Source organism: Cnephaeus nilssonii (assembly GCF_951640355.1).
Source record: "Cnephaeus nilssonii genome assembly, chromosome: 15".
NCBI classification, from domain to species: domain Eukaryota; kingdom Metazoa; phylum Chordata; class Mammalia; order Chiroptera; family Vespertilionidae; genus Cnephaeus; species Cnephaeus nilssonii.
Window position 1 is genome coordinate 33,180,580 of NC_137086.1, and position 25,061 is coordinate 33,205,640.

Consider the following 25,061-nt stretch of genomic DNA (forward strand, 5'->3'; position numbering starts at 1 on the left):
CTGTGATGTGAGAAAAGGTCCTGGATCAGTTGAATGGCCTCGGGGGTGGTAATAGGTGTCACAGAAACAGGTTTACATCACAGGTAAAGAAACTGCGTTCTAAAACCTCTCTCCACCTCTGTGACCTGGGAGAGATCCCCTAACTTTTCCAGTGCCTCCCCCTCATCATCTGTTCCTAATTAGTTTAGAGTCAACAGTCCCTCCGCGGCTCTTTCCCCCAGCGATGTGTCATTCTGAAATGCCACCAAGGTCCTACAGTTCCTCCTTCTGTTGCTGAAATTCCAGAGAGTTGTGTGCTATGTTGATTGTTGGCACCCGTGAAATTAAAGCGCCAAGAAAGGAATTTGTCAGTGTGTTGAATACCAAAATGACTGATAGAGTATCAGGGGGACTTGAGTGTATAAAAAGCCACAATATTGCAAAGTACCTTGTAGATGGGAACTGTTAAATATCAATGGAGCATTGCTGTGTCTGCCGCGTCAGCACTTCGCTGTGACCACAGTGAGAGAGATGCTAAAATGTCATTTCATGGACCACATTATGTGCTGCTTACAATGAATATTCTGGCCATGGTTTATTACATTTTTGATAAATTGTAACTTCTTGGACCCAAATTTGGTTAGCTTATCTCTAGTGCCATTTAAATATCTTGACTTAAAAGACTGAATTTGCCCCAAAGATTTAATCATCATTCAGCAGCGGTCTGTAACCATGTGGTACTAATTTAAATTACTGTAGCAATGGACAAGTCTCTATCCAGAAATTAATAAATGCAATTTATAAGGAATGTTAAGTAACAACTAACAATTTAATGCTTTGTGAGTTTCAGCCAAACTGATTAAATAATTAAAACAGATTTCTAGGGATAGGGGAAGAGATTTTACCATAAAAGAGATAAACAGTTTGGGAATTGCATGCATTCTTTTAGACATTTAAGATAATTAAATCCAAAACCTATGTTAAAATAACACTAAAGGTCTGGTTTAAATCAGTACTGGGAATTGCTAAGTTAAGAGTAGAACACCATCCTCATGTCGGCCCCCTTGTTTTAAATAAGGCATTTGGGGACTCTCGGAGCACTGGGTCAGTTTATAGAGCAAGCTATTGGTGGAGCAATATTGGTCTCAAGCACAAATGCATGTATTCAATAGCACTTTCTTCTTACCGTGATGATTTTAGGCTTTTACTAAGCTTAACTGGATGTTGAGAATCTCTCAGAGTTTTTGTATAAACCTAAAACTTTCTTATACATGATTTTCACACTTTTATTTATTTAAAAAAATAAGTAAGGGAATTTAGAGATCATATCTGTTTTGATTTAATGTGCAATAAGTGTAATATGTACATATGGGCTTAAAAGAATTCATTTTTGCAACCTATTCTTAAGGGCTTGTATATGTATAGTATAGGTATGTCTCTGTGATACAAAGATTAATAAAGCATTACAACATTCTGTTTTCTGATGAATAATTTTATAGGCATCAAAAGCAGACAGGTGACCCCCTTGAAAGAAATGACCATGGGTTACAAATAGGATGTATTCCTTTTAGGGATAATTTTTTTTAATGACTTGCACAAATGACTCAAAAAGTGTCCACCAATCATCCTTTAAATTGTATCTGCAGCCCAGCGACCCTGGTGAAGAAAGACCAACTAGCTAACCCTTTGTGCAAGGGCCTCCCACCTTAACAGTGCGAATGCTGGATGGTGGTCTCCACAGGAAGAAGTGGAAATGCAGAAGTTGTTTGAACTGGCCAGCTGTTTGGGGGTTAGGTCGATGCAAACTGAGTGTTCTGCTCAATAGGTTTAAAATTCATTATCTTCCTAAATGAACATATCATACTTTCCTCAAAATGTACTTTTCTCTCAGAGGGAAGGCAGGAGAAGGTGGGTGGGTGGGAAGAGATCAACCAAAGACCTTGTATGCATATATGCATAACCCATGGACACAGACAATAGGGTGGTGAAGGCTTTGAGGGGGAGGGGTGGAGGCGGGCTAGAAGGGGTCAATGGGGTGAAAAATGGGACATATATAATACTTTCAACAATAAAGAGTAAAAAACAATAATAAAATAAAAACAAGAAAGAAAAAAAAAGTACTTTTCTTCATATGATAACTAATTATCCTGGTTTGCTTGGGACTGAAAGGCTTTCTGGGATGCAGAATTGTTAGTGCTAAAACTGGGGAAGTCCCAGGTGAACCTGAATGAGTTGTGCATCTTACATTTTAACTTCTCTTATTTTCTTTATCTTGATGAATCATACTGTCACCTATTCAATCATTCTGGACTTTTCTACTTATTTTTCCACATCCAACTTCCACTGAGTGCCATCAAGTATTTTATTCCTGCCTCTTCTCCAGATTCTCTGTTATTGTCTTGGCTCAAGCATTATTCTGGTTTTGCCCCAACTATTGCAGCTACCACTGGACTTGCTCTCACCCCAATATCCCTATGATTCAGCTTCCAGTGATATTTAAACATATTTTATTGATTTTTTACAGAGAGGAAGGGAGAGGGGGAAGAGAGTTAGAAACATTGATGAGAGAGAAACATCAATCAGCTGCCTCCTGCACACCCCCTACTGGGGATGTGCCCGCAACCAAGGTACATTCCCTTGACCAGAATCGAACCTGGGACCCTTGAGTCCACAGGCCGACGCTCTATCCACTGAGCCAAACCAGTTAGGGCCCAGTGGTATTTAAAATGCCTATTCACTTTGTTAAGCCTTCAGTGTTACTTATTACATAAAAGCCAAATTTATGTACACGGGAAGAGCGGAAGGCCTTCCAACAGCTGGTTTCAATCAAGATCTCCAGGCTCACCTCCATCCATACTCCTTCCTCAACTCTATTCTCTAGCCAATTAGACCCACTTGGAGTTTCATGGAGGCAGAATACTAATTCACATTTGTACACCTTTGGCTGTCATATGCCTTTCCCAGCCCCCTTTGAGCTGGCCAGCAACTAACTATTTTTCAAGACCCAGTCCAAGCAGCCCATTCCTTTATGAAATCCTTTCTGCCCCCAAATAAAATTGACCACCGCTGATTCTGTGCTAGACTGTGCTTTGTATGCTCATCATGTTACAGTTGTTTATTTCGTTGTTAATTGTCTGTTCTAGATTATGTACTCTTTTAGTGAAGGGAACCTGATTTATTAATATTTATTTCTAGGTTTCAGTGTCCAGTCTGACACAGAGCAGACACTGGAATGTTGGTGGAATGGAAGCAGAATCTCTCTCCGTGCATCACCAGCACAAAGACAGCAGAGCAGTGTGTATGGTGAGTCTCCAAGCACTTTGACAATGCCTTTCTCATAGCATCTGGTTGGAACTTGTAGTTATTTACTTGTTCATCATGTTACTATTGTATCATCTATTTGCTCATAGAGGAACTTCTAAACATAGATTTTATGTCCACTTTAGATCGTTATTTTCTTATGCTATATTAGTTTTGATTCAGATCTAGACAACTGTTGACTGCCTAGCTAACACTCATCTCTCTGCCCCACCCCAGGCCGTTATTCTTCCAAAAGAAACCTGTTTAATTCACGGTCCCATCTCCTCTGTGGGATCGCATACTTCTGAAAAGGTTGCTTCTGTTCCCACAGGGGTGGCTTCTGGTTAGCCTAAAGCAATTACAGTGGCCCCATTCCCTAACACTCCATAAGGAGGGCTAGAAGTACAGGCTTGTGACCACAATTCTGGCCAATGAAATGTAAGACAAGTCTGTTGGGGGTTTTTGGGAAATGTTCCCTCTTATAACAAAGATACTGAGGAAGAAATAGTCTCATTATCTAGATGTCATCCTACATATATGTGAAACCTAAAACTACTGTAGTTATGTTGTGACATTGAGGGAGGTCAACCTTTTGATGAAGCCCAACTCTGAGACCAGCATGGCAGAAAATAGAAGGAACCTAATTCTTTTTTTTTTAAATATATATATACTAGAAGCCCGGTGCACGAAATTCGTGCACGGCGGGGGGTTGTCCCTCAGCCCAGCCTGTACCCTCTCCAATCTGGGACTCCTGGAGGGATGTCCGACTGCCCGTTTAGGCCTGATCCTGTTGGGATAGGGCCTAAACGGGCAGTCGAATGGGATCGGGCCTAAACGGGCAGTTGGACATCCCTCTCACAATCCAGGACTGCTGGCTCCCAACTGCTTGCCTGCCTGCCTTCCTGATTGCCCCTAACCGCTTCTGCCTGCCAGCCTGATCACCCCCTAACCACTCTGCTGCCAGCCTGGTTGATGCTTAACTGCTCCCCTGCCAGCCTGTTTGCCCCCAGCTTCTCTCCTCTGCTGGCCTGGTCACCTCTAACTGCCCTCCCCTGCAGGGTTGATCACCTCCAACTGCCCTCCCTTGCAGGCCGGGTGCCTCCTAACTGCCCTCTCCTGCTGGCCATCTTGTGTCCACATGAGGGCAGGATCTTTGACCACATGGGGGCAGCTATATTGTGTGTTGCAGTGATGATCAATCTGTATATTACTCTTTTATTAGATAGGATAGAGGCCTGGTGCACGGGTGGGGGCCAGCTGGTTTGCCCTGAAGGGTGTCCCGGATAAGGGTGGGGTTCCCTTGGGGCGTGGGGTGGCCTGAGCGAGGGGCCTGTGGTGGTTTGCAGGCCGGCCATGCCCCCTGGCGACCCAAGCGGAGGCCCTGGTATCTGGAATTTATTTTCCTTCTACAATTGAAACTTTGTAGCCTGGAGCGGAGCCAAGCCTGCTGCTCCCTGGGGCGGCAGCCATTTCTGTGGCAGTTAATTCACCTTCTACAATTGAAACTTTGTAGCCTTAAGCGGGTGGGCCCGGCCAGGGTGTGCGGAAAGCTTTGTTTCCCCTGTTGCCTCCAGCAACCCTGGCCTGCTCTCTCAAGCTCCATTCTGCCGCCATTTGTTTCAATTTGTTTACCTTCTATAACTGAAACTTTGTAGCTTGAGTGGAGGCTTAGGCCTGCAACGGCTATGGAAAGCTTGGCTTCCTATGTTACCTAGGAAACCTTGCTCTCTGTGGCTGTAGCCATCTTGGATTGGGGTTAATTTGCATACTCACCCTGATTGGCTGGTGGGCGTGGCTTGGCTGGTGGACGTGGCTTGGCTGGTGGACGTGGCTTGGCTGGTGGGCGTGGCTTATGTAGCGGAGTGATGGTTAATTTGCATATTACCATTTTATTAGATTGGATAGTTGATAGTATTAGAGATATCTCCCCTTCCCCCCGCCCCTTACCCCTTTCTCCCAGTCCCTACCCACCCTTCAGGTCTTCACCCTATTGCCCATGTCTATGGACTATGATATAGATATTTAAGTTTTCTTCTCGTTCCCTCATTTCCACATCGAGGTATGTGAGTCTGTTCCATGCCTCCATGCAGAACCTAATTCTTGATGTCATTATGGAGTCTCTGATTCTGTCCCAGCTAGAGTCCCCAACTTCCTTCTTCTAGACCTGTAATTATATTACATGTGGCTAAAGTCTCATAACTGACACAGACAAGTTTCTCATTGTAATCTGAGAAGGATAAGACCCCCTTTTTTAATACATACCATATGGTATGTCAAAGGGAAGGATAAAAATGCTTAAACTATGCTTGGAATAGAGACAGAAGCCAAAATGACCGCTTGAGAAGATTCAAGTTCTACCATTTGTTCAATACCTGTGTTAATGAATCAATCAATGAACGAAGATTTTGTTGGAGAAATTGTACTAAGTGCTTGTAAGAAACACAAACTCTAAGCAGTTGCAGCCTTTCTCTATATGAGCTAATGGTCTCATTAGTGAGCTGGGGCAATGACCTAAATGACTATATGATAAAAAAGAAAGTAATTGATATTATAGCAGTGATAAGGATCTCACATTTATTGAACAATTACTACACATCAGGCACTGTCCTAAAGACTTTTATTTACATCAGCTATATTTCTCTCTCAAATATTTTCCTCACAGAACACGTCACCATCTAAAATAAGTCTCTCTTATTCGAAAAGCGAGAAAGGAAACCACTATCTTTCCTGACATTGCTTTCCTCTCAAGATAAAATCTTATTTCCCTTTATAGACTTATAAACGTCAACAAGTTTTTTAAATTAATGAACTTTATTTCTTAGAACAGTTTTAAGTTCACAACAAGACTGAGCAGAAAGTATTGAGATTTCCCATCTATCCCCTGTCTCCACACACACACATAACCTCCCCTACTAATGACAGCCCCCACCACAGTGGCACATTTATTATAAGCAACAAAACGATATTGGCACATCATTATTCCCCAAAGTCCATCATTTACATCAGAGCCCCCTCTTGGTGGTGTACATTTTCTGGGTTCTTACAAATGGAGAATGACAAATATCTGCCATTGTAGTGTCATACAGAACAGTGTCACTGCCCTAAAAATCTCCTGTGCTCTGCCTATTCATCCCTCCTTCCTCCCTCACCAAGTTTTTTTTAAAAAATAAATGAATGACACCTTCTAGGAGCCTTTGAATTTTCACATCATATTCACCCTTTGATCACCTGCATTTATGTTCATTCCCCTCACTTTTCTGAAACTGCCCTGAAAAAGGTCATCGTTGACCATATTGACAATTCAGTGCCTATACCCCTGCTACTAACTTCTTTTTTCCGCCCCTCAGCAGCACCATCATCTAACTATCCAGTTTACCTAAGCCAGAAAGCTCAAGCCCACACTTGGCTCTCGCCTCTCTTTCTCTCACTTGTTAATTCTGTCTCCAAAATTTTTATTGCATAACCTTCTCCTGAAAGAAATACAGCTTTTCTTGCCTTACCTTAGGCTTCCCTCACCACTACTTGGCACCACTGTAAAAACCTCCCAGCTTATTCTCATGCCAACCTACACCCTGTCAGGGTCACTTTCTAAAACACCATTCTCTTCCTGGAAATGGTTGAAATGTTTTAGTTGTGCCTCTTTCCTGCAGAATAGCATCTAAACTCCTCAACTTGGCCTTAAAGGTCTTCGCAATCCTGTAAAGGTGCTACCTTCCCAGGGTCATCTCTAGCCACTCCTCCTCCGTGCCCTCTTCTGCCTACATGGAAGCAGTTTGTGGCCTGAGCAGGTGCATGTTCATGGCTCTGGGTCTTTGCCTAGTCTCTTCTCTCTGTATGGAATGCCCTCTCTTCCTTGTACAGGTAATGAGGCATATTGCAAATGTTTTCTGCTTTCCTGTCGATCTTTACACAGAACTTTTAACATATGTCTCACATGAAAACTATTTTGCTATGTTGTGAGTTTGTCTATGTGCCTGATCCTTTCTCTTAAATGTGAGTTTTTGAGACGAGGAACTCTGCTTCATTCTGTCTTATTCATTAGCATTTCTAGGGCTTGGTACAATGTCTAGTACTTAAGAAATGTGTGTTGAATTAAGGCAATTGTGATGGTGTGAACAGAGTGTGATGGGAGCTCTGAGAGGGAGCAATTGGAAGGGTAGTTTTATTGATTCATTTATTCAACAAATATTTTCAAAATACCTACTGGGCCATGCACTCTTCTAGGCAATGAACATAACAATGAACAAATAGAAGAATCTCTTTCCCTCATGGGACATAATAGTCTATCCTAGTGGGCGAAGACAGGTACAGTGAGTTTGACAGAGAAGAAGGACCAGGAATGAATGAAAAGATAAGAGAGATAAAGGACATAGGGAGTGGTTAGGGCTACAGGACAGTCTGTGACCTACACAAAGGCACTTATTTAAAACTCACATTAAAATAACAGTAAGAGAAACTACATGTGACCTGACCCACTGAACATATTTGGGGGTCATATTTGGCCACTTGACTACCTCTTTATGGTCCTTGGTGCAGAGACATGTCTATCCCAGATTCTGTTCCTTGAAAAAGCAGGGAGAGGCAATAGATCCCTGAACCCTGGCAGAATTCTCCAGTCTGCCTTGATCACAGTGCCTCATTTTGCCTTATCCTCTTTATCCTGTGCTCGTAGCTTTATGATTTATCAGCAGCCAAAAGTTGTCCTGAGAAAATGGTCCATTCCTATTCTTTGGAAAAAATACCCTGTGCTTGGGAATCAAAGGCTCAGCAATGAGTGTGCAAAGGGTAAAAAAATATGCAGGTGCTGTCAGACTAGGTTCAGAAGTTTGGTGTGTTAAATATATCTCCTGCAATCATCCTTTTAAGGGAATAGGAGAAAGAAAAAGCATGCCATTAATATGTGTAGGAGTGACTAGATGGCAGAAAAATAAAATCATAATACTTTAAAGTTGAAGAGACACTTAAAGATAATTCTAGATTAACTCTTTCATTTTACAGGGAGGAAAAGTCAAGCTCAGGAACTCGTAACTTACAGAAGTCATGCACCTGAATTTATTAAAATAGCATTAATAGTTGACCATTTACTTCCTTTCCATGATAGTAACCAAGGAGTGTGAAACAATAGAAATGGAATAAGGTCTCTGGCCAGCAGATTGTAGGTGCTTTTTCCAATTTCTGTGACCTCAGTACCCAGCTTTTAATGGGAAAGAGACATATGACAGAGGTAGCTGGAGATGGATTATAGTTCATAAGAATATGTACGGATGATGTGTGAAATACACGTAACTCCAGCCTAAAAAATAAATCAAGAGTTTGCGGAATTATAAGTTTTGATTGTATTATGGAAAATAGTACTGTTTATCTATTAAATTGTTTATTCATCCAATTTAAGTCACCCATCCATTCCTTCATTCACAAATGCTGAACCCTTCCTATTATTTACTTCTGAGCTAAGGGCTGTGGAGGACATAATGTCACAGAATGCTCCCTCCTCCTTACACTCAGAGAGCTCCCAGTCCCTCAGAGAGCCAGATGTGTATGAATGTTATTTGCAAATGAAGGGGAAGCCTGGACGCTGAAGGCAGTTTGCAAAGTGCTGTATTAAAAAGACTGCCACACCCTTCCTAGCCATGCTGACAGTGCCTCCTGCTCATGAGGAATCCTCTGAAGAACTTCTCCCTCAAGCAAAGATAACCTGCTTAGCAGATATTATGAAGAGGTCTTCTGCTTCTTTCAAAGTTATAATACCAAGTGACGTACCCTGTGCTTGTGTTACACTGTTCCCGGAAGGACCAAAGCTTCTTTGTGATCAGGTGGCAGCCATTCTCTGCAGCCATTGGCTCCCGAGGAGCAGGCATTTCCATCCTTCTGCAAAACGAAGAAGAATTTGCCGCCTGCCTGAATCAACCGTATGTGTGTTGGTTGGGAGTTGTTACGAGACGTACCCCTGACAAGAGCCGGGGTGCCCAGCCAGCTTCCCTTGATCAGATGGGCCAGTGCCAATCATCATTGTTCTTGCAAGGTGATAGCAGGAGCTGCTCCCTGTTAGGAGATGGTGGCGTTCTGGCAGGGTCACGGTGGTGTTAAGATGCACAGCATTTGTCAGGTTTGCCTAGAACTTCTGGAGGTTTAGTTATGAAACTTGTTAATTGAGCTATAAATATAGCTGCAGCCTTTGCCTTCAGTAAGGCAGCGTGTTAATTTGGGTTTGGCAGGGGGATGGTGCAAGCTGCCAATGTTATGTTAGGATTAGTAACGTGCAGTACATTTTAACTCCACTTCCCATGTGCTGCGCTTTCCTCCTGTTTGTTATCTTTGTGAGGGAGCGAGAGGAGAAAGCAAGCTCATCGTCATGGGCATCTGACGTGAGGGATATTTATCTGCCAGCCTGCTTTGCACCTTACAAGTCTCCAAGTCACAGAAGTTGGAAAGATAAATGCTGAAAACCATGTGCAGCACCCAGAGGGCTTGGCCACAGCCTTCTGCCCTGAGATTAGCATAACCACAGTTGCCCACGGGGAGGAGGTACTTGCTTTTGCTCCCTCCAAGGAACTCCCTCTATGTAGGATATCGCTCTGTACACTGAGATGGAAATGACAGTGATAAATATATGTCCTCCGTAATAAAAACATGTTCTCTCTTATTTTTTTTTAAACACATAGAATTACAGGTGGAATGGAGGGGGTTTATTTGCTTGTTTCCTCCTCACACCTTATCTTTATGGGGTAAATGTGTCCCTTGCTCATCTCATTGCAGAAAAAAAAATGAGGATTTTAAACTGTACGTGAAAACAGCTTTGGTTGTGAACTGTGTGCTATCAGAGGAAAGGAAAGGGTGCAACAGAAGCAGTTATCACGCTGACTGGTTAGGGATACTTGATCCCTGTTAGTCAAGTAAACGAATGAATGAATGGGTGGGTCTCAATTAAGCAGAGTTTTGAGAGAGTGTTCTTTGCAAATTATCTAATCGGCCTTGTCTGCTTTCTTTTCTGAAAACACATCAGTGACCTGGAAATAGGTTGGCAAAAGTGGGGAATTCTGTGTGTTGGCAAAGCGGTAGAGGAAAGGAACTCCCTCCCAGCTAAATAGTGTCAAACATTTGATTTTTTTTCTAAAGCCCCTGGCCTGAGTAGAAATGTGAAAGAATGGAGAAGTCTAACATCTGGGCGGGTCTCTCTGGAGACAGCACTGATTGCATTTCCCTCCTTAGGAAACCTTAGAGAGAGATCAGCTTGAACTAAGCATTCTTTGTTTTTCTGCCTGCTTTCCCCTTCATGGGCATGTCTCTCACCTCCGATAAGTAGAAATTTCCACTCCTTTTTGTTTGTTTGTTTTTTTTGTTTCATTGGGGCCTGCTGTCTTCCTTCCTTCTTGGGTTGAACTCTAGAACTGAGGAGCTCATGGGTACAGAAATGTGCTCAACTCGAATGAAGATCCTGTTAATTTTTTTTGTTTGTTTCACAAGGAAACTGCAGCCTGCCTCAACCACACCAGCTGTTCATTGTATTTTTCTTAAGTCCTTTTGGTAGTCATTTGAAATGCATTTTATAACCCATCTGGTAACCTTGCTGCTAACCAACAATTATAGTTTGACATCTGAATACAAATAATTTGGGACAAGCCACAGTGGTACATGGAAACTTATAAAACAACATCTCCCTTAATACATTCTTGACTAAAAAAACATTGTGAAGAAATGATTATAGCCTCCCTAAATTCTGACACGCTGAAAAAATAATGTCTGTTCATTTTTTGAAAATTTTTACCAACCTAGGGATTTGGAAGTTGAGAGCACAATAATAATAATAATAATAATAATAATAATAACAATAAAGGTACAGGCTATGCCAAGCAGTCAACCTTTCTTCTGCTCCACCCCATTCACAAATTTGACACAGCTTGGACCAACATTAATTCCAACTGTTGGAGGTGGGCAGAGAGTGGGTGCTATTCACGGTGCGGTTACTTTGGAGACGGAAGAATCTGGAACCAAATTGATAGGATTATTAGAGTCTGAAGCCAGGCTGCTATGGGCAGTTGTGGGTTTTCGTACTTAGGCACCAGGCCGAGTAGGCAAGTGTGGGCTGGAATCTAGCCCTGGCCGTGCTTGTCAAGCTGTGTGCCTCATCCTGGGGCCGCATCAGCCGGTAGGGAATGGCCTTTCTGCAGTTCATCTGCCAGGGTGGAGTGCCTTTTCGTAACTCACACAAAGATGCCCTGTGTGCACGAGGTGGCCTTGGCTGGAAATAACTCTGAAGAGGGATCGGGTCTCTCCCGCCACTGTTGTGAAACTGGAACTCTCTTGGGCTCTATCAATCCCTCCGTTCACCTGCCCACCCCTCCATCTCCGTTGGTGTGGGAGGAGTGAACTATCTGATGGGGGGCCTGGAGGGAGAAGCCAAGCCTGGAGAGCTCTACTCTCTTTCTGGAGGGAACCAGCTGCCAGCAGGGAGCACATCTCCTGCAGGTGGGTGGGTGGGGGGCAGGGGGCGTGGAGAGCAGGCAGAGGCCTGACTAGTGCCAGCATCTCTAATCCTAGGCGGCTCACTTTCCAACCTTCCCAACCCTGCTTTAAAATTCAGTAAGAAAGGTTATAATTTGCCCCCCATCAGTTCACTCTTTTGTCTCAATTTTTTAGTTGGTACAGAATTCAGAAAAAGGGATGCTATTTACTGGGCTCCCACCAGAACCTCAGAGACCATATAATTCCCCATCCTCTCCTCACCTCCTCCCCCCTCCCACACACACACACACACACATACTTATAACAGAATTGTTCTTTCCAGCAAAAGCCATGGACTGGTGGGCCGTTGGCCAGACCCAGCCTACATCATGTTTGGTTTGGCCCACAGAGTGTCTTTGGAAAATAACTGTACCAACATTTAAAAATGGGAGATTGCATGTACACATCAAGATTTCTGGCCCTTCTTAAAAAATAAAATTGGAAAATCTGGCCACATTGGGCCTGCCTCTCCACATGGCAACAATCAGCGTGATTTGCTCTCCCGTTTCCACCGAGCATGCACCCTTCAGCTTACCGCTGTCCCCTCCATTCTCTGTTAGCTCTTGGGCTGAGGCGGGTGTCAGTCACCAGCTATCATTTCACCCAGCTTTTGTTTTGAAGTAAATGAATGTCTTTTATTTATCCCTTTCAAAAAGTCGATTGGGAAGAGTTCTTTTATGAAGACACATGGGAGATAGCAAATGTCTTTCTGGAATCATAAATTATTTCCATATGTTGAACGTATATATATATATATATATTTTTTCCTGGCTGATTCACACATTATGCTACCTAGCTGGCTCCTATAGTCAGTTGGGATTTATTTAGCACTTTTTAGAGAAAGTCTTTGTTCCTTTCAAAATATAATCAATGAGAAGGAATTTGCTGCTTCCATAGCCAAATCATTCTCCCACATGGAAACTCTTCCTTATCTTAACCTGGTACATGCCCCCTGCACCTCGCACATAATTATATTGGCTCAGCCATCTGGTGTCCAATGACAGATAATGCTGCTGGTAGAATTGTTCACTTATGTTCCTTGAGGGGTCTCCTTTTGGATGTGGTAGAATTTCACCTCCTCCAAACCCTGAAAGCTGACCATGACACAGCCCTGGACTCTGATAGATCCCTTGGTAGCCCTTACAGACGTGGATGGTTATTACTTGGTCCTTATTTTATTTTTATTCTTTTTCTGGGATAAAATTCCACTTAACACATACTTATATGTTTTCTAAATATGCAGCAAGTCCCCATCCCACTCAATTGTAAGAAAATTTCTCCGAAGATGATTATTCCTATGATCAGCTCTGCCATTAGCTGTAGAACACTCTAGAACAGGATGAAATTTGCCTTGAGGCCAGAAAAAGGACAGTGTGACCCATTCCTTATTTAAGAATCTGTTCATATTGTGCCCGTTTGCCCTTTTATCCTCCCTGAGTTGTTTCTGATAGGGCCACCGAGAAATATGTCACGGAGAGCAGCTGCCGTTCATGGCTGGGAAGAAGAAAGGTTACTTTTCAGATGTCTCATTGAGTTTCTGCCATGCTCCCAGCTCTCCTTGAACTTTCTGGAGTATTGAGCTTTTATCTGTAAGCCTAGGCCTACTTGGGGGAGCTCTAAGGTCTACTGACTAGTGTGCAAAGGAGCACTCCCTTTGTTGGTTCTGAACATGGTCTTCTGGAATTCAGGAAACATCCTTTGCTTCTAGTGTTCTGATAATTTCATAGGCTTAAGCTATTTAATCTTTGATTTTCTGAACCTTCCCTATCTTACCAAAAAAAGACCATCTTTTCTATTTAAGGGTTATTCATACGGATTTTTAAATATTCTTGATAATTCATCAGAATTCATATAGTATATAATATATTTTAAAAATAAATCTACATCCATCCATCATCTACTTATCTATGTTAGTGTCTTCTTTTCTGATTCTATCTCAAACTGTGATCGGATGTTGTGGAGTGGCAAGGAGGAACCAAATTGGAACTACAAAGAGGAAACACATTCTGTTTCTTCTCCCTACAAACCCTCCCCTCCTCTGGCCCATGTTTAGGCTAATGGAGAAATGAAAGCTAAAGGTTCTGAAGATCAAAGTGAAACACTGGACTCATCAAGAGGTATTTCAGTGGGAAAACTATTTTGATCTAGGTATTGAGTATAACTTTGGACAACGTAAAGTAGAACTTGAAATTCTGCCGTAAGAAGGCTCTATTTCCAGCCCTGGAGGTGGCTAGACCATTGGCTTGTCTCAGTCCCACTTTTCTGGTTGTAAGATGTTTACTCTACCTACCTCCCTAAGGTGATCTAAGAGTCCTATTCAACATGGAAGCATTCCTTTAAAGTGGACCACCATTAATGGGCTAAGTTCAGAGTAAAGGCATATTTTTAGGAAGGGATGATTTTCCTAAAATCTTTTTGGGTGACCTCAGTTGGCCCCTGCCCTATCATCCCTCTTTCCATAGCCCTTTACAGGGCACAACCTTAAATAATGAGGTTTGTCTACCATATCAGGTAATCTTTACCTTTCTCCTTGCTTAAAATGGAAACGCCTAAGGAATTCAGTGTCCTTATATCCCTTCCTGGGCTTCTTGCTGAGTTTCTGTGGGAAGTCCCTGAGGTCCCAGGAAGGACCTAAAGAAGATAAAGTCTGAGCCAGCAGGAACTCGAGCTTTTGGCCTGGCTCAGACACTGGACGTTTCTGGTGTGGGTGCCTCAGTGGAAGGACCATGGCACCGGAGGGGTTGCTGACAGGACAGTGTGGAGAATGGAGGTTTCCAAGAGCTGTTGGCAGACCACTTCTGCCCCAGAATCTCCTTTCTTCTTTCTCCGCAGTAGGACACGCCTCTTCATTCCATCTTCCACTTCCGCTTTGTTTTTCTTTGAACAAGCATGATTTAAGAATCCTGAGTATAATCCTGGTAACTGGGTAGTTGGTCAGTAATATTTTCTCTGAGCAGGGACTAGCTGTGTTCCAGTTTATTTCCTGGATCCTTGGACGTTTCCTGTGTGTTGTTTTTAGCAGCTCCTGGAACCTACTCTATGTCCAGTTGAAATACACTTTTCTGTCCAGCTTTGCTTTCTGAGGTGGGAATGCCTGGAAATCATGGCTGCCATCTTAGTTCTCATTTGTTAAATGTGAATTATTTTGAAGTCAGACCAGCTACGCTGTGGACTGAAAAGGTGGAGGAAAAAAGAAAGAATTCCAGGTGGTCCAGTCAGTCCTTTCTGGGAGAGCAGATCGTGGGTGAACACAGGGTATAAATGAATCAACAGATATTACCTTTTCATGTGTCCTCCCATCCTAAGTTTATTCGGTGTAATAAGAATATATGGGCTGGAGGGGAAGACTTTGTGATCTATGCCTCAGATTTATTTCCACTCCCTGGAGTCACTGCTTCTCTAACCTTGCTCTGCCCCGCATCATCCTTCATCTCTCCAAAGTAAATAAATGGACTTCTCTTCAGCTTTCTTTCTTAATTAGCTATCAAAATTTGAGGTGTCACCCAGACTTTGAAGGCCCTCTGACACTGTTTTAAGGATGTGGGGGTTGCCTTGCTGTCCTTGACCAACTCGCCCTCTTCCATCAGCGCTCTCCGTGGTGCCTGCCGCACACATGCATTTTCTGCCCGGCTCCCACCCGCTCCAGAGATGGCGAAGCTCAGGGCCTCTGTTTGTATATAGAGCTGTCTGAAATGCATTTGGGATCTCTTGAGGTGAAAGGAGTTATATAAACAGAGAATGTTATTATGGATTCTTACTACAGATGGAAATGACTGGGTATTCTCAAAATAAATAACATTTCACATTTTTATAGATCTGCAACATAATATGTGTGTGTGTGTGTGTGTGTGTGTGTGTGTGTGTGTGTGTGTATTTATATTCTTTCCATCTTGAATACACAGCCTCTTCTTCCTCAGCACTTGGACAAGCCATTCATTTTGCCTCCTGCTTTTTTGATTCTCTTCTTAAGAATTTATTTAATTGTTGCCAGCATTTGGAGAGGTAGGATGAAGCCGTTATAGGCTTCCTGCTAGCTCCCACCAGATAAGCCTGCCGTGGCTGTAGCAGTTAAGAGAGCTGAGTGCTGAAAACACTTAAGTTCTCTTTTTCCACTTCCCCTCTAAAGAGAGATCAATCGGCTTGGGGCTCAGCATAATTACCAATAGAAGACTTCCTAGAAGAGGTGCCCGGAATTAGAGGATTTGGGGTACGATACCTAGATTCAGAAGTTGCTTGCTTAGTTGTTTTGTATGTTCCCCTCCTCCTTGTACTGAATCTGTGTAGTATTCATTTTCTTTGAATTCTGGAGGCAAAGCATGCCACGATTCATTTATACATAGTCCACTTCCAGGAAAACTAGCTAGTGAGTCTAGGTAAATGAAGGGTAGGATTATCACTTTCATAACGGTGCCAATCCCCCAAGGAAAGTCCTGAGCTACTGGGACCCCAATGTCCAGGGTTTGCAGAAAAAAAGCAAAGATGCCAAAGATTAATCTGGAGCCAGGGAGGAGGAAGATTGGCATCCACAAGTCCAGGCAATACAAGGCAGACAACATCTGGTTTGCCAGCTCCACCTGGCTCTAATAAAGGACTGGCTAGCATCCTTGGCAGTGGCTGGTGGGAGAGGCAGACAGAAGCCAACTGCCTCAAGGCTAGCCAGTCCTGATGGAAGGAGTGAAGGAAGGAGAGGTATCCGGGTGAGAGGGCCTCAGGCCCTCAGTATGGTGCTGAGAAATGGCTTACTTGGGGGAATTCGGGCCAATTAGAGAGTGATCCTTTCACACTCCACCATCTGGAGATGCCTGTAAGGGGCTCAGCCTCTAATTGGGAAGCCATCCTAAATGACAACATCCAAATTTTAAGAGGATTTGATAAAATGTTAAACTAAGATTTATTGAGTGCCTAATACATAAGCAGGCTCTTTGATAGGTACTAGGACCAGTAACAACAATAACTATAATTGTGCTAATAACAATATGATGAAGATTGATAACTTTTAATGTACCAGATTCTGTTACATGTAGCAACCCATTTAGGCTTTACAATCTTCTGTAAGGTATGCACTATTGTTATTATCATTCTCATTTTAGAGGGAGGAAACCAAGATATAGGGAATTTAAGTTAATATGCCCCAGGTCACAGAATTAGGTGACATCATTGGGATTTGAACCCAAGCAAACCATAGTCTATATTCCAGATTATGCTGAAAAGTTTATGGTCTGTACTTAGGAACTAATCATGTACTAAATGAGGTAGACATGAAAGAATATACATAGTAATGCTGAAAGTAATTCCACTATGATGCACTGTGCAACAAAGCAGATTCAGATATAACATGATTGGATATTGGATTTCTTTCCTAGCTTTAAAATCACCTATACTCAAAAATTAACTACATAATTCAACTTGTATTTTTAAGATTAAATTTTCTGGACTGCATTCAGAGTAATACAGAGGGTTCTCACTGTATAGGAATAGTAGCTGATCTGCTTAGTGTACTAATAGTGACTTTCATTGACCATGTACCATGAAGTCATTAACGTTTCTTACAACCATCCAAGAAAAGTAAATAATATCACTGATGAAGGCCATGAAGCTTAAATGATCCACTCAAAGTTTAGAGTTAATAACGTAGTAGATCTGGGATCAGACCAGAGACAGAATAACCCTCAATTCGATGCTTTCTTTGCCACGCCATCCACATTGCCTCTCTCCAGTAAAGTGGGATGGAGGAAAGGGCTGTACATGGGTGCCGTTACTGAGCGGAGGTAGCATATTTAATTCTGTGAAAGGAGTTTGCATAGGGAAGAGGGGAAGAGGGGAAGAGGGAGCTAACACTTACTGAGTTTTTCCTATGTGCCAGTCCGCTGTCCTGGGCACTTAGCATGTATTCTTTTATTTTATCTTCATAAAAACTGAGTCACGATTTATGGACAAATAGAAATGTTTCAAAGAGACAGTAAGGAGATGTGGCTATTCCAAGCAGAGGGAATAGTATGGAACAAGATATCGAGGCATGGCATATTATAGTGTATTTGGGGGAATTAAAATCCTCTTGGTATTATGGGAGCCTAAAGGAAGTGCAGGATTAGAGGGCACGTTTGTAGGGATGGAAGATGGCAGTGATTGGAGATGAGGTCCTAAAGACGGAGCGGCAGTGACATCCCGGAGGCCTTGGATCTAGGAATGTGGCTCTTTTCCTGAAGACCTCAGCTGGGTGGTAGAGTGAAGGGAGAAACAATTCCAGGTGGAAATTTAATGTCCCTAAAAAAATCTTGAAAAGTAGAGCTATTATCCTATTTCTTTTAAACCAATAAGGAAACAAGTTCAGATAGAAAGATGAAGGAATTTATCCAAAGCCATGCAGTTTGTAAATGGCAGAGCTGGACTTTGAACCCACTTCTTTCTGGCTCAAAAGCCCACATTTGTTTAACAATCCCAAGACGTTTTGAAGTAGCTCCATTCCAGAGATTGGAAAGGAAAGGAATGGAAAGCAGGTGGAGAGAAAGTGCCCAACAGCTTCAGACCTGCTCATTCAAGATTGTCCTGTTGCCAAAATAAATTGCTTTCTTCTTAGAGTTTTTTAAGTTAAAGTTCCTAATATTACTGTTGCCATTATGAATTTTTAAAAATGTCTATTAAGATACCTAGTGTTGTAAGATGAAGTCACGCAAGAGCATGAGGAAAATAACCACTTCAAATACAGGTGAGCCTCTCTAACTTCTCCTGCTAGCTAGGTGGGCACTGTTTTACGTTTAGAAAGTAGGACTGCCTGGAATTGCTGGTGCAGGTCCTATGTGCACAATGGCACTGAATGAGGACAAAAAGCTTACCGGCAGTCCACTCACCTAGTCCCAGCACTGAGCTGTCTCCACCTGGAGAAAGAGACCCATTTTCTACCCCTACAAAAGTGCCATGTGGGTTTGCAGAAGCCATCCTCAGGATAGAAGGATGCATCAGTAAATTGGCATAAAAGTTCGATCTAGTCTCTACACTTCATATCAAGGAGTACCACCTTAACCATTCATTATTTGCATAATTTGCATAAATGGTAGCATTTAACTTCATGTTTAATGGTGCTATGCCAAATTGTTGTTAAACTTCCTATGCACTGAATAATCTTGATTGACACTATAGATTGTATTGTTTTGTTTTTTATTTTGTCCTAGCTAGTATGGAAAAGGTTGTGGTTATGGGAGTTAGAGAATTTACTTCTTTACTCAGTAGTGACTGAACTTTGCCATGTTGCTCAAAGCTCCACTCTACTCAGCTTTGAATCGGACATAATAACGCCTACATTACAGGATGTTTCATGGGCAGTGCCTGGCTGGGAGTAAGTGCTAACAAGTGGTCATAGTAGCATGTGTTTATGTTATATGTTACATAGCAGCAGAGTCAAGATAACACAGATGCACCTTCACCCAACCTGGCTTGGATCTGCATCACTCCAGATCCCCCGAGTGACAGGTTTTCTCCAAGAACAAATAATGGATATGGATCCAAAATGGGAAGTTGTGTGGGAGACATAAGGGCCAGTATTCTAGGTGGCTAAACTCCACACTACCTTCAGAGCACTTATAAAATTAATATAATGTGCAACGCATAAAGCTACACCTTAATTTACATATGATATATAGTTAGATTACACATTCATGTAAGTTTCTAAATTGGCTCCTTCCAGACTTTGCTCAAATGTACCTTCTCAGTGTGGTCTACCATGACCACCCATCCTAAATTCCAACCTTCCCCACAGCACTCCTCCTCCTCTCATTTTCCTTCTTAGTTTTTACCTTCTAATATGCTTCTTAGTTATTATTTTGTTCATGTTTTGTTCCCCCCCTCCAGAATATATGCCATTGAGAGCAAGGATTTTGATCTTTTATCTTAATAGCCTTCTTTTCCAGTGCCTGGGATTAGTAGGAGGTCATTAGTGAAAAAGGAAATTATATTATTGTTCCTTTTCTCCCCTAATTTCCAGGATCTGGCAGCTTATTTTACATAAACTTGTCCATAAAATGCTTTTCTTAAACAGTCAAGATGCAATTTCAGATGTAGGAGCTCTAATTAGTATACTCAAAAATTGTACTTGACCCATCATTTATGAAAACAAAAGTAATTTTTCAATTGTCCAAAATGACACAGTTTCCCCTGGGATGAGAGGCCTGAAGATTGCCTTTGTCTATTTCATGGAAAGATATAAAATTGAAAGTATCTCTCCCATCTATGATTTCCTTCCCACAGTATCATTAGAGGCTTCTAAGATTGTAATGTCAGTCTGAGGTATTGCCTAATAGATAGTAATTAAAGACTTAAATCTCTACACAAACAATACAGTGATATTGCTCTGATAGTGGAAAGAAAAAACAAAGTCCAACTGCTCCAAATCTCTCAATGTGACATACTTGTTTCTAAATTGTCAACTCCATATATGTGGTGTGTGCATGTGTGTGTGTGTGTGTGTGTGTGTGTGTGTGTGTTGCTTTTTAAATAATGGTTATTTTGAGCAAGTGAAGAGCTTTACTTTTGTCATCTATGCATAACATTAGTATGAAAATAATGAGACTTTTTTTGGTGACTTAATTGATCTGCTGAATTTTCAGATGCTCGTTAAATGGCTAAGGCAGATGAGGTGACAAAGAATTTTTAAAATCTTTTTTTTTAAGTAATGCAATGGAAGCACAAATAAATTGCAGCATGTTTGTGTTAAAGAAACCTTTACCAAGACAACATATAGATGTGTGTGGGTTGAAGGGGAGGGTGGGTGGCTTTCTCATAGGGAAATAATAAAATGGTACATAATTCAAGATCACAGACATCTTAATCACATGCATATAAATAGAGACAACCCATTTGATTTGCTGGAACTTGATTTTGTTTAACTCACAGTGGTTTTTCACTCTCTGTCCTTGAGTAACTAGTTTTCATTCCTGAGTTTGGAAAAAGGGATGATTAAAACATCAGTAAAATATATATATATAAGAACTAAGCTATCTGTGCCTGCAGGTTATAACCTGGGTTTATTGTGTGTGTTTTTTCCAACTGGTTAAGATACAACTGCTATGGTATCCAGCAAAAGGGAGTCAAATCAGGGTTTCTTGTGTGTAAGAAGCATTTCAGCCTAAGCACAGTGGACTTCTTATAATGCTACCTTCAGCTGGTGGAAGCTGAACTTGTACGCAGTGCATATTATTGTATAAAATTTACTGCAAAGGGGAATGATATGCATAGAGAATGTATACAGTAGCTTACTGCGTGCTAGCAGGTCTTTTCTGGGCTCCTAAATGTTAACTGGATAGTAATGTAAGTTATTACACTCATTAAATTAGGCCACAAACAAGTCAACAGTGATTCAGCAAAATGGCTTTGTTTGTATAGTGCGAGGAAGTCTGATAGATATCCAGTCACACATTTATGGCTAAATGGATGAAGATTTTAACATTACAGCCTAATAAAAACCCCATACTGTGTGATTAAATAAGAGGGAAAGCAGTAAAAAAGAGAACGCGTAATGACGGTAACATGTAGGTCAGTTACAATTTAATTGTCATTGCTCTTCATTGCTAACATATCAATTCTCTGCTGCTTAGCTGAGCAGAAAACAGCAACTTAACATGTACACTGGGCCCACTGACGAGTCGTCAAACCCCCACTTCCATCACCTGCTTTTGACTACTTCCTTAACAACCACATGAAGTCTTCCTGCTCTAATAGGATAATCTCGCTGAAAGCTCCTGCTGATTATTTCTTCCCATGCTCAATGCATCAATGATCAGTAAATTTACTTCACACTCTACATAGATGCTAAAATTAGATTGTTTGCATTACAACTTTCAATACTTCTGCAACAAGAAACACCTGCCTGCAGATTTATATTGTTTTGTTTAATGGTTTAAAATAAAGATAGCCTCACCGTGGCAATACCTTGATGTACTATATCGGAGGCGCACAATGGCTGATCATTTTTCTTACTTATCCAATTTGTACTGTATTTCTTGCCATATAAGGTATAGCTTCATTATCATTAATTGCAGCTTTAGAAAAACCGAGGAAGTATTTATTCTTGCCAACTTTGCTGCAATTTTACTTATTCAGTGCAACTAAGAAAAGGGGGGGGGGAGCACTGTATATTTAACTCCCCCCCTCCCCCGAATCTGGATAATTCACACAGATCTCAAAGGGGCCTTGGCACCTGTTTAAAATGTTAGCTCTAAAGAATTGTCTGTCTAGCACACTTATGCTGATCTATAGCAAAGACTTAACCGAGTACATAACTGAACTATTAATTCAGGTGCCTAAGGTGACATTTTTTATCCAGCTTAGCATAGTCTATTCCATATAGAATAGAGCACAGCTCCTGGTATAAAAAATGATCTGGCAGAAGCTAGATAACTTTATTAGAATGATTAGAAACATCAACAATTTTTTTTTCATTCCAAATCTCACTTTAATGCAGCTTTCTGGAAATCAAGCTCGTAGATTCTAAATGTCGCTACTATACTGGTAAATTTTCTTTCTTTTTCATCTCATTATACCTACTTAGATAGAATTATGTGTCAGGTAAGGGCAAGAATAGGGGCCTGGAGTTCAAGATCATGGCCAAGCAAAGCAACCCCCCAGGAATTAGCTCTACCTCTGGATTGACCTCTAGAGGCAGCCTCTGAGCAGGGAGAGTTATTGGGTTTGCCTTGGAGATTTGAGGAGAGCCTTATGGTTACTGCCAAGACTGCCAGCTTATCAATCTCCAATCCTTATTTAAGGATCAGAGATGGATAGATACTCATCCACAGCTGTCATCATTAAAAAATAAAAATGTTTATAAGAGCCACCTTCCATGTGTTCATTTCTTCCTCCTTTAATCACTATGGGATGGGAGTCCTTTCCTTGAGTTCAACCAGGAAGAAGAACAAAGTAGTACATTACTTTTGGTTTCCATGGTGCTCCTTATAGCGATGATTCAAAGTGCTTAATGAATAAGTAACTCTTCTCAGCATTTTGCAGATGCAACACTTAAGAGATTTGGACAAAAATACCAATATGAATAAACAGTTAGCTGTGGTCCTCCGAATGTCTGGTTTTTCTGCATATACCCCAGTCTATTCAACTGTCCCAGGACAGCGACTGTCTTCTGTTGATATGATTCTCCGACAACCATTCTGATAATAAGTACATGCCAAATTGGTTCCTCTAGCATGGGCAGCATTTTTGCCATCTTGGATAATCATGCCTTGTGGAACTGATAACACCCTCGCATTTAGGAAATATATGCTGATGACATGCAGAAGTTGCTTGACTAGCTAAGACACACTGCAGGTATTCCAACCACTGAGGGGGAAGGCGAAGAAAACCCTATCCTCTCAGAGCTATCCAACTAGATTTTTTATTGGTAAGGGTCCCCTTCATCCTTTTATTTTAACTCATTTGTTGAGTGTTCATATATATTTCTCTTTGTTCCTGTCAGAAATAAATTGTAAGTAAAAGACTCATTTTCACAAGTAACATATATTATTCGGGGGGAAGGGCGAGGGATAAATGCATTGATTTTTCCATAAAAATGAGCTCTGTAGATTTACAAGTGCCTGGCTATCTAAATATAGAATGTGATAAATTCAAATTCACAACAATAGATTTAACCACATCATCACCTGAATAATCCATTAAACCATATTTTAACCTATCTGAAAATAATTGGAAGAAACAGTTCTCAGGTGATGTTAGATAATATTTTTGAGTCATATTTTCCACTTGTCTAATTTTTAAACCTTGACCAAACATGCAATGTTCATTTTTATCTTTGAATCCTAGAGAACTTGGCAAATTTTCTAATGACAATCTCCATTCAGTGACCTGAAGCATTGATTCACCCTCCAGAATATGAACTATCTTGATTCTTGATGTTACTTAACTGTTTGAAATATTGACACCAGTCAGTGTTCTTCAGGGCCATGTTAGATTTGTCTTTCTCAAAGCAGTAGGAGACCAGTGTCTAGGTGTGGAATGAGGGAGCTAGAGCCCCACTATACCTCGTGTGTGTGTGTGTGTGTGTGTGTGTGTGTGTGTGTGTGTGTGTCTGAAGCAATGCTCAGTTTGGCAGGATAGACTACCACTTGCTCCAAACAGCTGCCTGTTAGAAGCTTATCTGAAACCTTGACACACTTTTTGGAAGCTCATTAGACTTAAGAGTGATTGCAAATGAAAGAGGATGCATGGTTACTCACTGACATTCATGCCTGCTTTTTAAATCTCATGCTATATTGTCGCGGATCTTGATTTCACACTCAGATGCTTAACCCCACATTAATATATGTCTTCTTCCCCAAGATGAACACAGCTACCTTCCCTGTCTGGCATTATCATTCCCGCCAACAAAATGGATTGCAGGGGATTTGGGGTGGGGGAACAACGACAACATCTCAAAACTTTAACCATTATCTTTCCACTTACTCTTTACTACAAGACATATTTTTGAGTGCCTACTGGGTACAACCCTGTATCAAGCCCCATGGAGATGCTTCTTGTGAGTTAGGTTCTCAAATAAAATGACTGATATCTTCGTCTCACTAGGGTCATGCCAGAAGTCTATTTCTTTTTATCTTTCCTTATTAAATTATGTTTACCTGAATACACCGGGTTCATTTCACCTAGGCAGGATGTCCCATTAAGCATGACAAGTAGAAGGTTGCAAGATTAATGCCCTTCTTGAGCTTGAATTAGTGTGTCAGCATATTTCCAGACCTGGGACCAGAGTATATCGGAAGTGTTCCATAATGGACCTTAGCCTCTAACTGAACTGCTCAATATCATTCCTATAACAAGACTACTTTTAAAGAACCTCATTATTGGCTTCATTAGATATGTTACTTGCATCAGTGGCTGTAGTTATGCGGATAAAATAGGTGAGGTTAAGTTAACATAGCATATTTTTTATGTATTATATGGCATACAGTTTGAAGTAGCCAAAAGGTTTATGGCAATGTAATTGGTAGTTAGTGTGAAATTTGTAAGACAAATAGACAATATCTAGGGTAACCCCTCTAATCCTCTCCTCTCAGTTTTTTTTACAGCCACCAAAGGGCCTCATTAAAACAGCAGTCAGCACCTTCGCGAAAAGATACAGTGCTTAGTGTGCCCAAATGTGACAGAAAATCTGCATTTTGTAAATCTGACACCTTTGATAGATTATACAGTGCGAAGCCATTTCTTCTAAGCATTATGATAACGCTTAAGGTTCTCTTCTGAATCCAATTTTTGCTATATTCACTAGCTGTAACGAAGTGACAAAG

General features: G+C 41.4%; 1 protein-coding gene across 4 annotated transcripts in view; it reads left to right on the forward strand.

Moving 5' to 3' along the window:
• The window catches only part of LOC307111548 (uncharacterized protein), a 688,174-nt gene that overhangs the window by 522,795 nt on the left and 140,318 nt on the right, over nt 1-25,061 (forward strand). For all 4 annotated transcript variants that reach the window (XR_013814598.1, XR_013814599.1, XR_013814600.1 and 1 more), the window contains exon 7: nt 3,175-3,282. Coding sequence is in view for 1 of the 4 variants with exons in the window: in XM_079791563.1 (XP_079647689.1) it covers nt 3,175-3,282 (108 nt within the window). In the remaining 3 variants the exon portion in view is untranslated. The remainder of the gene's footprint in view (nt 1-3,174; nt 3,283-25,061) is intronic.